We start from the raw sequence: 13319 nt of genomic DNA, 5'->3' as shown, positions 1-13319 counted from the left end.
CTATTTAAACATAAAAACAGCATTTTAATAACAGATAAAGGTGACATAGATACTTTATTATGGTATAGTATTTAAATATATGCCCAAGAAACACATAATATTGCCCCTTTAAAACAATTGTTGCCAAATAAGCATCAGCTGCATTAACGTGATGAAAACGTGTTAACAGCACTTGGAAAGAATAACGTACAGCAGTGACTATCCCCTGAAGAGCAGTTGGGATTTAAATCCAAACATATGCACACATGTTCACGTGTCTGCAGCGTGGGTCTTCAGTGTGGCAGCAGACGTCCCACACCTTGTCCTCTGCAGTACGCTCCTAGGTGGAGCCCTGCCAACACAGTCAGCACTACAAACTGCTCGCTGCTATTTCTGTCCGGATTGAGCCTGGCCCAGCTCAGCTCAGCACAACCCCCCCCCCATCAGTGCTGCAGAAAAAACTGATGCCACATTCCTGCTGTTCTGATAACCTGGGCCGTGTGACCCAGTTAGACCTCATCACAGTGCAGCCACCTAAAACAAACGGCAAGTTTTATGTTTACTTTCAGCTTTTTAGTTCCCACATGGTTTCTGGGTTTTGTGTTTCACTGTTTGTGCTTCCAAAACCACAAACACACCTGCAGTTGTACCACCACCAGACTCTCTGAAACATGTTTTTTTTCACTTGGAACTGATTCTGCTGTTTCAGGTGCAACTCTGAACATGCGGCCAGCTCCGCTGCCTCTGGAGGAGATGGAGTGGAGACAAACCCCTCCACCCCTCACCACCGCCCCTGGAACCTTCCGGCTGCGTCGAGGAAGCCGCTTCACGTGGCGAAAAGAGTGTCTGGCTGTGATGGAGAGGTGAGGACCGGAAGAAAAATCATGTTTTTAGAATTAAAAGATGGACGATTGTTTCATTACTGTGCTTTTATTTCCTTGAGGACGAATGACGACCTGAACACAGAGGAAATAAAAGCTGTGATTCTTGTCTTGGTCTCTTAATATTGGCCTGGTTGTGCAGCAGACATGACAATAACTCCAGTTTGTTGATACTGTCCATGTGTTGTGAAATAAATTAAATCCGACTGTTGTTATTTATAGCTACTTCAATGACAACCAGTATCCAGACGAGGCCAAAAGGGAGGAGATAGCCAATGCCTGCAACGCTGTTATTCAGAAACCAGGTAAAACTACTAATGTTATAATTGTTTTGAACAATGGAATATCTTCAGCTGCTGGTGACCAGAAGCACTCAAAAATTATAAAAATGTTTGATAGAAAACAAATTGTTTTTAATACTTTCTGTTGATCGTGGATATAGAGCTAAAACTTGGATCTGGAACTTGGAGTAAGGGTACACTGATTACTCAGTGGGATACTTTGGCTGATTTTCAACTTACCGTATTTATTCAAGTATAATGCGTAAAATTTAATCCGTAAAATCATGCACAAAGTTGGGGGGTAGTACTATGCTCTGTAGGGGTGCAACAATACATGTACCCGTATCGAACAGTGCTTTAGGTTCAATACACACTTGCATCGAACAATACAGATTTTTAAATTTTACTTTATCAACTTGTCTTCTGAAGATGCTCTGTGTTGAAGGATCAATGGATCTGTGTTCGACTACTCCACCTAGGCTGCATTTTTGAGCACAGATCCACTGAGAAACTTGCTGTTTCAGCAACATTTAATTAAAAAACTTTACTTTTTATGTTAAACAAATGTTCATAATTAATATAAATAAATTACAAGTTAAAAGGGGCATGGAAATTTCTCCTTTTTTTTGTATCCAAAAATTATCGAACAGTGAGACTAAAGTATCGGACCGAACCGAACCGTGAATTTCCTGTATCGTCACAACCCTAATACTCGGATAAATATTTTTGCTGATGTATTTTAACTGAAATATCAGCCTCATTAACAAAATCCCTGAGTCCGGAAATGAAACCACGTCGTAAAAAGCGGTTGAAGCGAGCTTACCTCTAAAACTCCTTCATGCCTCCGAGTGAGATAGTAACAGATCCAAGCAGGCAACATGATGTGAAAAAAAAGAAAAAACAGCAGTTCTGCAGCTAAGTATTGATAACGAACTAATGATATTAATGTGCGGCCGGGCCACTCCTGGGATAACAACAAACACATGGTCGTCTGTAATGGCTGCCGTCTACCGGTGTTCGGTAAAAGTTGGTCTACCTGAAAAAAGTTTCCCCACCAGAGGGGGCGCTCGCGAGACACAGAGGATGAGATTGTTGTTGAGTGGGATTCTGATGCCTTTATTACAGAGGAGGAATACCAGAAACTTTTAATGGTACTGATGATGGTGAGCCTGGTTTTGAAGGGTTTTAATTCAGCTTCATCCACACTTGTTAGAGCCACATCTGTTTGTTATATCACACCACTTAAACAAATGAACATTTGATAGTTTTTGTTGTAGTTATACATTTGTTGTTGTGTACCTTTTAGTACATATGTTGTTAAAATAAAATTAAAAACTGACACAACAGTCAAATGATAATTTTACTGATATATAAAGACTGCAAAGGCTGAAAAATCCTGAAGTCCDTATGAAATTAGAGGTAGTATGAGAATTAAATTTTTTATGCTTTTTAAGATAAAAATAGGGGGGGTCGTATTATACATGAGGTCGTATTATACACAAATAAATGAGTGAGSAAAACAAAACTATTTTCAATGTTTTCCTAAGTATAGCTTTTTTTTGCAAGTGTATCCATGTGGAGCTGAGTTATGGAGATTTTTTTGGAAACAATGTGATGAGCTGTTACTGATTTTATTTTTTTTTACATCAAAATTTATTGTCAGTTTCCAGATTCTGTTGTTGAAATTTGATCATGTGCTGAATTGGTCACTAACTGAGAGAAAACTACACTAAACAGTAAAAAAAATATCTGTGATCACTAAATGGAAGTAAATGCATCTGACTTCCTGGTTTCACCCCTGGAGGCGGTATCTTTTACGTTACACGTTAGAACATAACCAACGTTTGTTTATGCAGACAGAAAGAACACATCGATAAGACAAACCAGCTCTCATTCTCTGTTTAAACCAGTGTTTCCCAAAGTTGGGGTCGGKATCCAAAGTGGGGTCCCGAAACATCAAGGTGGGGTCCTGAAAATATTTTCTGAATTAATTACATTTTTGCCTTAGTTGTTACAAAGGAGTGAGGTTAGTGTATTTAAAATGGATAAATGTAGTATAAAAATATTGTTACTATGCCCATGTTTTGTTGACCTGATATAAATGTTTATCATCCAAAAATAGCTGTGGACACAGGTCTCTGCTACTGTTATTTTGTGGGTCAAAGGCTGAAAAGTTTGGGAACCACTGGTTTAAACCACATGACTGCAACGATCCGAAAGTGTAAAAATACAAAACTGTATAAGACACTGTTAATCAGTCACAAAATTCCCTTCACTATCAACAAGAAAATGTTTCTGGAAAGTCTTGTCACTTATTGAAAATGTGTAAATATTTTATATTACATCATACAACTGTCATAATCTACATGGTAGTTTACAGTAAATTTACAGATGTTTTGACATCAAAATTTAAAAGTTTGAGTTTGAAAAAGTAAAAATTGAAAATGGAAAATCTAGAAACCATGAAGGTAGAGGTCGTGTATTTGTAGCCAAAGGATACTTCATCTTTATTTTTTTTTTTGAGAATGATAAAAAGCATAACATATCTTTGTATTTTAAATATTTTTTTCTTATAACATAAATTTCAGTTGTTTTTTGAATGACTTTACACTGTACCTACTATTACTATTTATTATTTGGGATTTTTACTGTCTCTAAACTCTTAATACTGTGTTAATACAACTGAACTCCAAAGAGCTTTCATTTAGATTTTTTTATTATCTCTGCTGTCAGAATCACAGTGAGCCTGATAAAGTGACTAAAATAAGATTTGTTCATGTTACATAATCACTGTTTATAAAAATACAGCTCACCAGCTTTAGAAAACATTTGACAGCATCTGTATTTTTAATTTTGGTGCATTTTGACATCAGCAGAAATGTATTTGCAGTTTTATAATATGTAAGGCTTTGCGTGAGATAATAAATCTGTAATGAGTTTTATTTTAATGCTGTATACCTCAGGAACAAACACTTGGCGGCTTTAATAACTGCAGTGATTTTATAGATCTTTAGTTCTGCTGCCTGCAGGGATTTTTAAGTTTTATTGCACTCTCACTAAAACAGCAGAACACAAAGAACAAGGCTTGATAAAGTCACGTCAGTTTATTAGTAAATGTATAAATCCCAGTATGTGCACAACCTGCAAAATTCTGTCCTTTGATTCTACAGTCAGAGCAGAAATAACTTATAATTTGGAGAAATTAGATGGGCAAATAAAGCTGTAATCAAAAGTGTGAATATTAAATTGTTGAAGAACCCATTTTTGACCAATATGCTCATGTTTGATCACAATTTTTGATTTGTCTACCCCCTCACTTTTTACAAGTCCTACCACAAATATATTAAATTGTATTTAGTTAGAAATAAAGAGCTAAAATTTTTGGTAGGGCAGTACACTGTAGACAAAATTAACAAAATGAATGATAATACCGGTAAAAAGCACCTGCCCGGGAAAATAAATTATATCATGATATGCTAATTTCATGACCGACGTCATTTTGCCCATGTCGGAGAACCTGCTTGTTTTCTGTTGTGGTCTTGTTGAAGCTGCCCAGTCTGATACAAGTTTAAACAGACGCTGCTTTCAACAAATCAAACGAACCCCACAGCTTTATCCAATCAGAACAGAGCAGGGCGGGTCTTTGTGATATCGGTGAAGCAGTGATAAACACCGGTCAGTCTGCAGCTCCTGTCCTGAGTGAACAAAGCCCGTCCTCCACACTTCACTCCCGAGCTACCAGAGACGTTGGTATCTAAAATYGAACAAACTATAAGTTTATGTGTTCAGAGCGACATTATCTAACAGATATGTCCAACTTTGCTCACGAGACCAAATCTCTTCAACAGCGCTGTTACGTGAGGGCACCGAGGCTGAGGCTCACACAGGCTGAGTTCTGTGAGAGCCACTGTTTCAGCTCTTACAAAATATTAACTCAGATGAACACTTTGCCCCAGTGTTTAAAAGATGAGTCTCTGCTTAGCGTTAGCCCCCCCCCGCAACAACAAAAACAAAACAAAAAAAAAGCATAAACAAAAAACCCTATGTTCTTCAATAATGAATGATTTATTTATTCGGGACAGTGTACAATTAAAACATAATTTGATGCATTGCACCAGATTTAGCCTAAGGCTAATTTACATCTGTAGTCCCATCAAACAGTAAAAACAAAACAACATCCAACAGTAAAATAGAAGTAAGAGAGGAACAAAAACAAAAAAATAAAAATGTAAAATAAAACATTTTGCAATTAAGAAAATACATAAAACACCCCATCCCACTCTCCAAACTTAAAATCATGCCCACCTCCACCCAACCCTCCAACCCACAGAAGCAGAAAAAAAAAACAAGGAAAGAAAATAACAGAAGAATAAAGACAATACAAAATAAATATGTTCAAATTTCATTCTTCACAATATATCTTTCTTATATTTAGAACCATACAGCGACTGAACTGCTCTGTGATTCAATAAATGGTCAAACATGATGAATAAATAGTGTTAAATGATTACATGAGCTCTCTAAATAATATCATCCATCCATCCATTTTCTGTACACRCTTATTCCTTTTCAGGGTTGCGTGGGTCACTGGTGCCCATATCCAGCAGTCACAGTGCGAGGGGCGGGGTACACCCTGGACAGGTCTCCAGTCCATCACAGGGCCTCACATAGAGACAAACGAGACAACCAACCATTCACTCTCTCACTCACACCTAGAGACAATTTAGAGTAATGATCAATTAACCTAACAGTCATTTTTTTAGTCTGTGGGAGGAAGCCGGAGTACTCGGAGAGAACAAAGAAATTATTTTAATAGAGAAATCAGTCAGTGAAATGAAAATATGTAAAGTTATTTTGTGCAGTACAAAAGACACATTTGGTATATTTTTTAAAATATAAAATTATAGTACATACATCAAAAAGAAAAAATAAATAGGTYCTCTGGATGGGTTCTTCTTTGGTGAAACTCTCTCCTCCAAGAGACTTCATCAGTCTGAATTTCAGGTGGTCTGTGTAAGATTAAAATCAGACACCACTCTTAGCAGCAGAACAACTGTGTCAACTTCTGAAACTGTGCCTGGAATCAACCTATTTCACAAACTGCAACAATAGGGGAAACTGGGGAGCCCATAGCACACCCATGTTTCTGCCCCCGTTTGTACAACAACTTGTACATGGAGGAGGTGGAAAAGAGAGCTCTGATGTCCTTCACAGGGACACCACCGAGCCATTGGTTCAGGTATGTCGATGACACCTGGGTTAAAATTAAATCCCAGGAAGTCCAACATTTCCCTGATCACATCAACTCTGTGGATGAATATATAAAGTTCACACGAGAGGATGTGAAAGATGGCAGGTTGGCGTTCCTGGACTATGATGTCTCCGTTTCGGATGGAGGACGGTTAGAAACTGACGTGTATCGCAAACCCACCCATACAGACCAGTAATTGCATTTTGATTCCCATCACCCACTGGAACACAAGTTAGGAGTCATCAGAACTCTGTTACCACAGAGCAGACATCCCCACAAACACAGGAGCCAGGGAGAAAGAGAAGTCACACACAAGACAGGCTCTGGAGCAGTGCGGTTATCCTAAGTGGGTTTTTTATGAAAGCAGACAAGAAACCCAAACAGGATTCCAGCCAAAAACCAACTGAAAATGAAAACCTTAAACCCAGACCCAAACCAGTCATCATTCTATATGTGGCGGGAGTTTCAGAGAAACTGAGATGTTTATTCTCTAAACATGACGTTCCAGTAGCTTTCAAACCCCAAAACACRTTACGACAAAGATTAGTTCACTCCAAAGATCCAGTTCCCGGCAAAAACAGAGAAATATAGTATATACTGTTAAGTGTCAGGAGGACTGTGATCAGTCATACATTGGGGAAACAAAACAGCCACTGTTCAAAAGAATGAGCCAGCACAGACGAACTACATCGTCGGGTCAGGACTCTGCAGTTTACACTCATCTACAGGCCAGCGGTCACTCTTTCAGGGATGAAGATGTTCTCATCCTTGATAGAGAGGAACATTGATTTGAGAGAGGAGTAAAGGAAGTCATGTTTGTGAAAAAAAAAAAAACATCCACCATTAAACAGAGGTGGAGGCCTGCATGTCCATTTGTCTTCCGCCTACAACGCTGTCATTGCATGAATGACTCAGCCCCCTGTGAGCAAAAGGTGTGAATCAGGGCCCCAATGATAGCCAACACAAAGAGGGAAAGAGGGACAAAAACAAGGGGATGTTAAAACCCCCCGCTTGCATTCACTACATTCACATAACACGACACGGGTCAGGTGATGGGGCACATGACCCTCTATGAACAATAGAACCAATCAAGCCTATTGTTAGTGGCCCTATTTTGCATTTGACTAACCTGTTTGTCCAGGTGGAGGCAGGGCTTGTAAGGCGGAGTTTCAATTGAAACTCATCAGACTGATGAAGTCTCTTGGAGGAGAGATGAAACRTTTCACTAAAGAAGAACCCATCCAGAGGACCTACTTATTTTTTCTTTTTGATTTTTTCCTACGTCGATTACTGAGATGCATCAGGAAATATAGTACATACATAATGTGTTTGCACTGAAAAGTTATGAAGATGGTTAAATATTTGTATGATTATCTGACTCAAGTCTTGACAAAAATGTTTTTTATTATATATATTAAAAACACTAAAATGACAAATATAAACTATTGAAAAGCTGTTCAAAATCAAATTCTTCCTTACAAATCCCTTTGGTCCAAATGGTTAAAATGTTTGTATAATTCTTCATTAGAGAATACTAAACTGTGTATTTTGACTAAGAACATGGACACAGTGTATAGTGTTATGACTAGACTATACCGTGTACTTGTGTGTGTTGGGGGTGGTAAGAGTTATTGTGCATTTATTGTTATCGAGGTGAAATGGTCAATATATCATGATATTGATTTTAGGCCGTATCGTCCAGCCCTAATTGGCTGCTGTGGGAAATGAAAGACATCCTTACGAATTGGCAATGATTAGAAAGAATAATGATGCCCCAATACACTAAGGCCTTATCACTTATTAGAAACATTCATTAAGTGGCTTTGACCATACAAAAATTAAGGGGTGTTCTGTTGTTGTCACACACAAATTACAAATACCACATTTGGGATGGATCGTGTGTCGGTAAAGTGTTGCAAATGTTGCATTTGCCATGTGGTCACAAAACCAAGTTTAAACATGAAAAGCAATAGCCTGCAGTGTAACTGTTGTGTGCGTAATATTGGGGTCATGATTCATGGAAAAATAAGTTCAAAACTGCTCAAAAATCCCTATTGCTGGAAGATAATTGGGCCATTTCTGTATAACAGTTTGTTGACGAGTGTATAATTTGTATTTGGTACTCTTGTTATCTGGTTTATACATCCAAATGTCAACAAGTTGTCCTCTTATTGTAATTTCAGGCAGCTGCTGCATTAGCACCTATCAACATATCAGAAAAAATTCTCACTAAACTTTCTTTGCTTTTTCTCTTTAGGTAAGAAGCTGTCTGATTTGGAGAGAGTCACCTCCCTGAAAGTTTACAACTGGTTTGCCAATCGTCGCAAAGAGATCAAGAGACGGGCCAACATTGGTACATTTTAGTTCATAGCTTTTCCAGCTTCTGTCATGTCATGCCTAGTACTGTCAAAAAAGCAACTTCTTGCTGCAAAACTTGTTTCATATAAATAGTTTTAATAATTACAGTTGATTGATYGTGAGTCTAATAATCCATCCTCTTCCTCCAAGAAGCCACAATCCTAGAGAGCCATGGGATAGACGTCCAGAGTCCAGGGGGGCACTCCAACAGTGATGACATTGATGGGAATGACTTCTCAGAGCAGGTAGAGTGACTTACCTCCCAGATTTATCTTCCTCTTGTTTAACCAGTTTGCTTCATTATTTTCAGTGTGCATTAATTTTTTWATTTTTTTATTTTTCTGAATGGAGGATAATTTTTCGAGGCTGACACTTCCAACTCTTGGACTGAGCAGTGCAGTTATAAAACTGTGATTCTGCGTTTCACATGTTTATTTCTGCTAWATTAAGCATCATGTGACTTTACTAATTAGTGGTTTTCTGTTTGATGAAAGCTGAGTTTACAACTACAGTCAGCAGATGGTGTTTTTGGAGTCAAACTGAGTGGCTTCACAGTGTCGTTTGGACTTGTGGCACCTGATCATCTACAGAAATCAGCTTTCCCTAAATATAGAAAACTCACTTTTTACACTAATTAATAAATTCTCAGTCACCTAATTTTTAGGGTTGTAGAGGGGAGACTAATAAAAACACAGCTGCAGCCGCAGACAGAAGCATATTATCAGCTGACTGTTTGTTGAACTCTTCCAGGCCTGTGATCTCCCATATTTTGACAAGAGACCTCTGAGCCGACAGTTTGGCCTTTACAGATTGGAGCCCACTTCGCCAACGCAGGTACAACACAAACATATAGTACTCTCCTCATTCAGGAGGTGTAGCTGACAAACAGGAAGGAAGCGACTGAGTGGCTCAGAGCAGCCAGGGGGCAGAACTGACTGTAACTTGACTGGGTTAGAGGAAAGCAAAGGAAAAAGAAAATGGTCATTAAAATCATTAGAATTAAATAGGGTGTCCCAATACCAGTTTTTCTTTAACAGAGTACGAGTACTTCATTTTGGGTACTTGCTGATACCAAGTATTTACTGAGTTAGAACCTTAACAAAACACTTTTTCGAGTATCACAACATTTTGGACAAAATGAGTACTTGTAAAAATACTGGTTTCAGTATCTGTGTTGGGACACCACTAGAGTTAAAGAAACAACGAAAAATTAAGGAAGAAAAATAGCTGATCTAATAAACAGTCTGAGAACTCCTGGTTTACAAGATCAGCTGTTTGGTTTGGAGGATGACGAAGACGAATGTGTGAAGATTTTTACTGAGAGGGACCAAACGAGTGAATCACAGGAGCAGCTCAGGTGTCGAGGTGAGGCTATGGCTTTAACATGCAGAGGAGGGACAGTGCATATTGAATAAAGAGCAGCAAGCAAGGAGGAAAAGAAGAGAAAAAAATCATGATTTATTGAAGGAGGATAAAGAAAGGGTTAACAGGAGGATGATGGGATAGATCAGGGATCTGCAACCTTTATGATCAAAAGAGCCATTTCTGCTCCTTGGCTCACTAATAAAATGTGTCCAGAGCCGCAAAACAAGCTACAACTGTGATTATCAACTGGTGGTCCATGGGCCTTTTCGAGGCCTTTTCAGGGACCTTTATAGCCAGTGGAGGTGACATTATAAAACTAAAAACTATATTGTGAATTTTATTATTTATTATTATTTTTACACGAGGACAAATGAAAAGACCAGATTCATGTAAACAAGAAAAATACTGTAAATAGTTTTTACAGAATTTCATAAAATCAAGTTCAACTGAACTATTCAGTTGTATATATTTTTTTCTAATTATTATGTAGTTTTTAATTACTATGTAGTTTTCAAATTCTTTAAAGGTAATTTTGATGGATTTGAGAGACAGTTCATAGAAAGAGATTGGATTATTTAAGTTAACAACAGGCTAGCATGAGTTAACATGTTTTATCTTTTGTATTAGTAGTATTGATCATATATTTGCATACAAGCTTATTTCTATTGTGAGTATATATGTATATATATACATATATACACAGTATATATATATAATTCATTCTGTTTGGTCACATTTTCAAAGAGCCACTAAAGGGAGCAGCATAAAGATGTTGAAGTGAAAGCTGATTTGATGTTACAAAGGACTGAAATACTTTTTTCCACGAGTTTTTTGACAACGTAGTGAAGAAAAAGAAAGTGAAGTGAGGTACAGTTATCAGACTAAATATCAAGTGTTGCATCAGTAATGAAGATACAGGTTAGATCAGGTTCTATAGGCAAAGAAACACTTCAGACCTCAGAGGACGACAGGATATGAAGAACCATCAACTGCTGCGTTATGTCATAGTGTTCCCTTTAAGATGAGCTGACATTCATTCACAAATTTATTCTGATTGTTTCTTCTCCTCCTGTGGTAAACTCCCCCTCCCCTCCCCCGTCTCTGTGCAACCTGCCCACCCCTCCTCCTCCGTGGCAGGATGACAGTGGAGCTCACAGCGAGCACCAGGACCCCATCTCTCTTGCCGTAGAGATGGCTGCCGTCAACCACACCATCCTGGCTCTGTCCCGGACCGGAGGGGTGCCCAACGACATCAAGACGGAGTCCCTGGAGGACGAATGAGCCGCAGGAGGGACGGAGCAGAAGGGGGGACGGGGGGGTGTCAGAATGTGCAGTCAAGAGGAGGAAATAAGGAGAGCAAGACAAAACAGACTAAAATAATCCTACTTAGTAAGTTTTCCAAATGTGTCCCTGAAAACTGCTCTTCCTCTCCTGGCTCCCCCCTTCTTCAGTATTGTCCATGTTAACAGTGACCCCCTCACCTTCCCTTAAAATATATATTTTACTCAACGTATGACTCAGCTGTTGGACGTGGGCCTCTGTGAGAACGATCCACTGAACGAAAAAGGAGGTAAGCCAGTCTTCATGCTCCCACCTGTAGGTGGCTCCTGTCAGGAACTGTGTCCCCTCCTCCTCCCCTCACAGGATACCTCTCCTCCTCTTCCTCTTCCTCTCCAGCCTAGTTGTCTGAGCCGATCCTCAGTCTATCTCACCTCAAACTCAACCTCAGAAAAATGACGTGTACTGTATATATGATCTATACATGGTTCAAATGGTTCTCAGTCCCCTTCACCTCACGGCGTTCTACCTACCTGACAACCGACACCCTCAACTCACACCTGTTCACCGTGCAATCCATCTGAAGAGCAGCCTCCAGAGAGCCTCCTCCTCTTCCTCTGTGGCAGCGAGGCTTTCAGCAGGAATTATCTGGGCCCCGTCAGGTCCTTCAGCCTCTGTAGTCGTCAGTCCTCAGTGGGAGGGGTCTCACAGTCCAGCTGCTGTTTTGGATTGAAAATCAATCCACCCAACGGTTTGTGAAACAATCTGCTAAAAGAAGTAGCCTTAACTTTGCTGTTATTTGTTCTTTTATTTACCGCAGCTTAAGGAAAGTTTAGATTTTTGTTTCCTTGACAAACTATAAGCGCACAAAAGAAAACACTTCCACACRAATTAAAGCTAAAAAAAGGATTGTTGTGGTTTTGATCCAACAGCAGCAGCTGCGGTTTTAGCTCTTCAGTTTTCAGCCTAAGTATTGACTGAATACTAAAAATGATTTTTTTATTATGTCATGTTTCCCAGAGATGTTCTTGTTCAGACCACCAGAGTCTTTGAGGATCAGTTTTGTGTTTTCCATGCCAAAGGAACAATCTGAGTCGGTCTGAGAACGGCCTTCAGGTGAATCCAAAGGGATTTCTTCCACTTCCTTTGGTGGCGTTTTTATGTTGTTTTTTGTGTTCAGTGAAACCTCTCGAGCCACTGTAGGTGTGACGCTACAGCCGGCCTGTGACACTATAGGTAGGTATTTACAGGCACACATAAGCATCAAATACTCTCAAGATATTTACTACTTCTGTGACGCTGCCTCTTTATAATAATCTAAGCAAAGTGCTTTATTTTATTTTATAGAGCAAATATCAAAATAGACTGAATCCACACTGGAGATGTGAGAATATCAAAACAGCTTTGAAGTTATTTTTCTGTTTCATGTATAAACCAACTATCTGTTGGAGATTCAGACACATCTGAGGTGGTGATAAATGACAGGATTTCCTGCTGTTTTTGCTCCAAATGGACGTTCTCCAAAACCATCACTGACTGAAAATCAAACTGCCGTAAGATGAACCGTCTTCTAACTCTTATCTGTAGTCGGGTCACGGAGGAAACAGAAACCCAGACATCTWTGTCTCTTGGGACCCCAGGCAGTCCCAGGCCAGAGAAGATACACAATCCCTCAGGTGAGTTCTGGGTCTGCCCCGGGGCCTCTTACTGCTGGGACATGCCTGGAAGTCCTCTAAAAGGAGTCCATTAGGAACCTTAATCACATACCTGAACCACCTCAACTGACTGCTATCAGTTAAAAAAAGCAGCGGCTCTTCTCCTAGTTTCCCTGGGATGGCAGAGCTCCTCACCCTGAGACTGAGCCGTGTCAACCTGCTAAGACTTGAAGGATCTCGTCTTTAACGTCCTGATCCACGCCTCATGACC

The 13319-nt window shown here is 39.4% G+C and overlaps 1 protein-coding gene across 1 annotated transcript in view; it reads left to right on the top strand.

The window, feature by feature from the left end:
- hmbox1b (homeobox containing 1 b) overlaps positions 1–12153 on the top strand; it is a gene marked incomplete at its 5' end in the record, with an annotated part of 53763 nt that extends 41610 nt beyond the window's left edge. Inside the window, 6 exon segments of the mRNA XM_014026799.1 lie at positions 689–842; positions 1083–1165; positions 8650–8745; positions 8901–8995; positions 9501–9584; positions 11253–12153. Coding sequence (XP_013882253.1) covers positions 689–842; positions 1083–1165; positions 8650–8745; positions 8901–8995; positions 9501–9584; positions 11253–11396 — 656 coding nt within the window.
- Between the last annotated feature and the right edge of the window lie 1166 nt (positions 12154–13319).

This window comes from Austrofundulus limnaeus, unplaced genomic scaffold (assembly GCF_001266775.1).
Source record: "Austrofundulus limnaeus strain Quisiro unplaced genomic scaffold, Austrofundulus_limnaeus-1.0 Scaffold590, whole genome shotgun sequence".
NCBI classification, from domain to species: Eukaryota; Metazoa; Chordata; class Actinopteri; order Cyprinodontiformes; family Rivulidae; genus Austrofundulus; species Austrofundulus limnaeus.
Note: the sequence above shows the minus strand (reverse complement) of the source record. Positions and strands in the feature narration are given on the sequence as shown.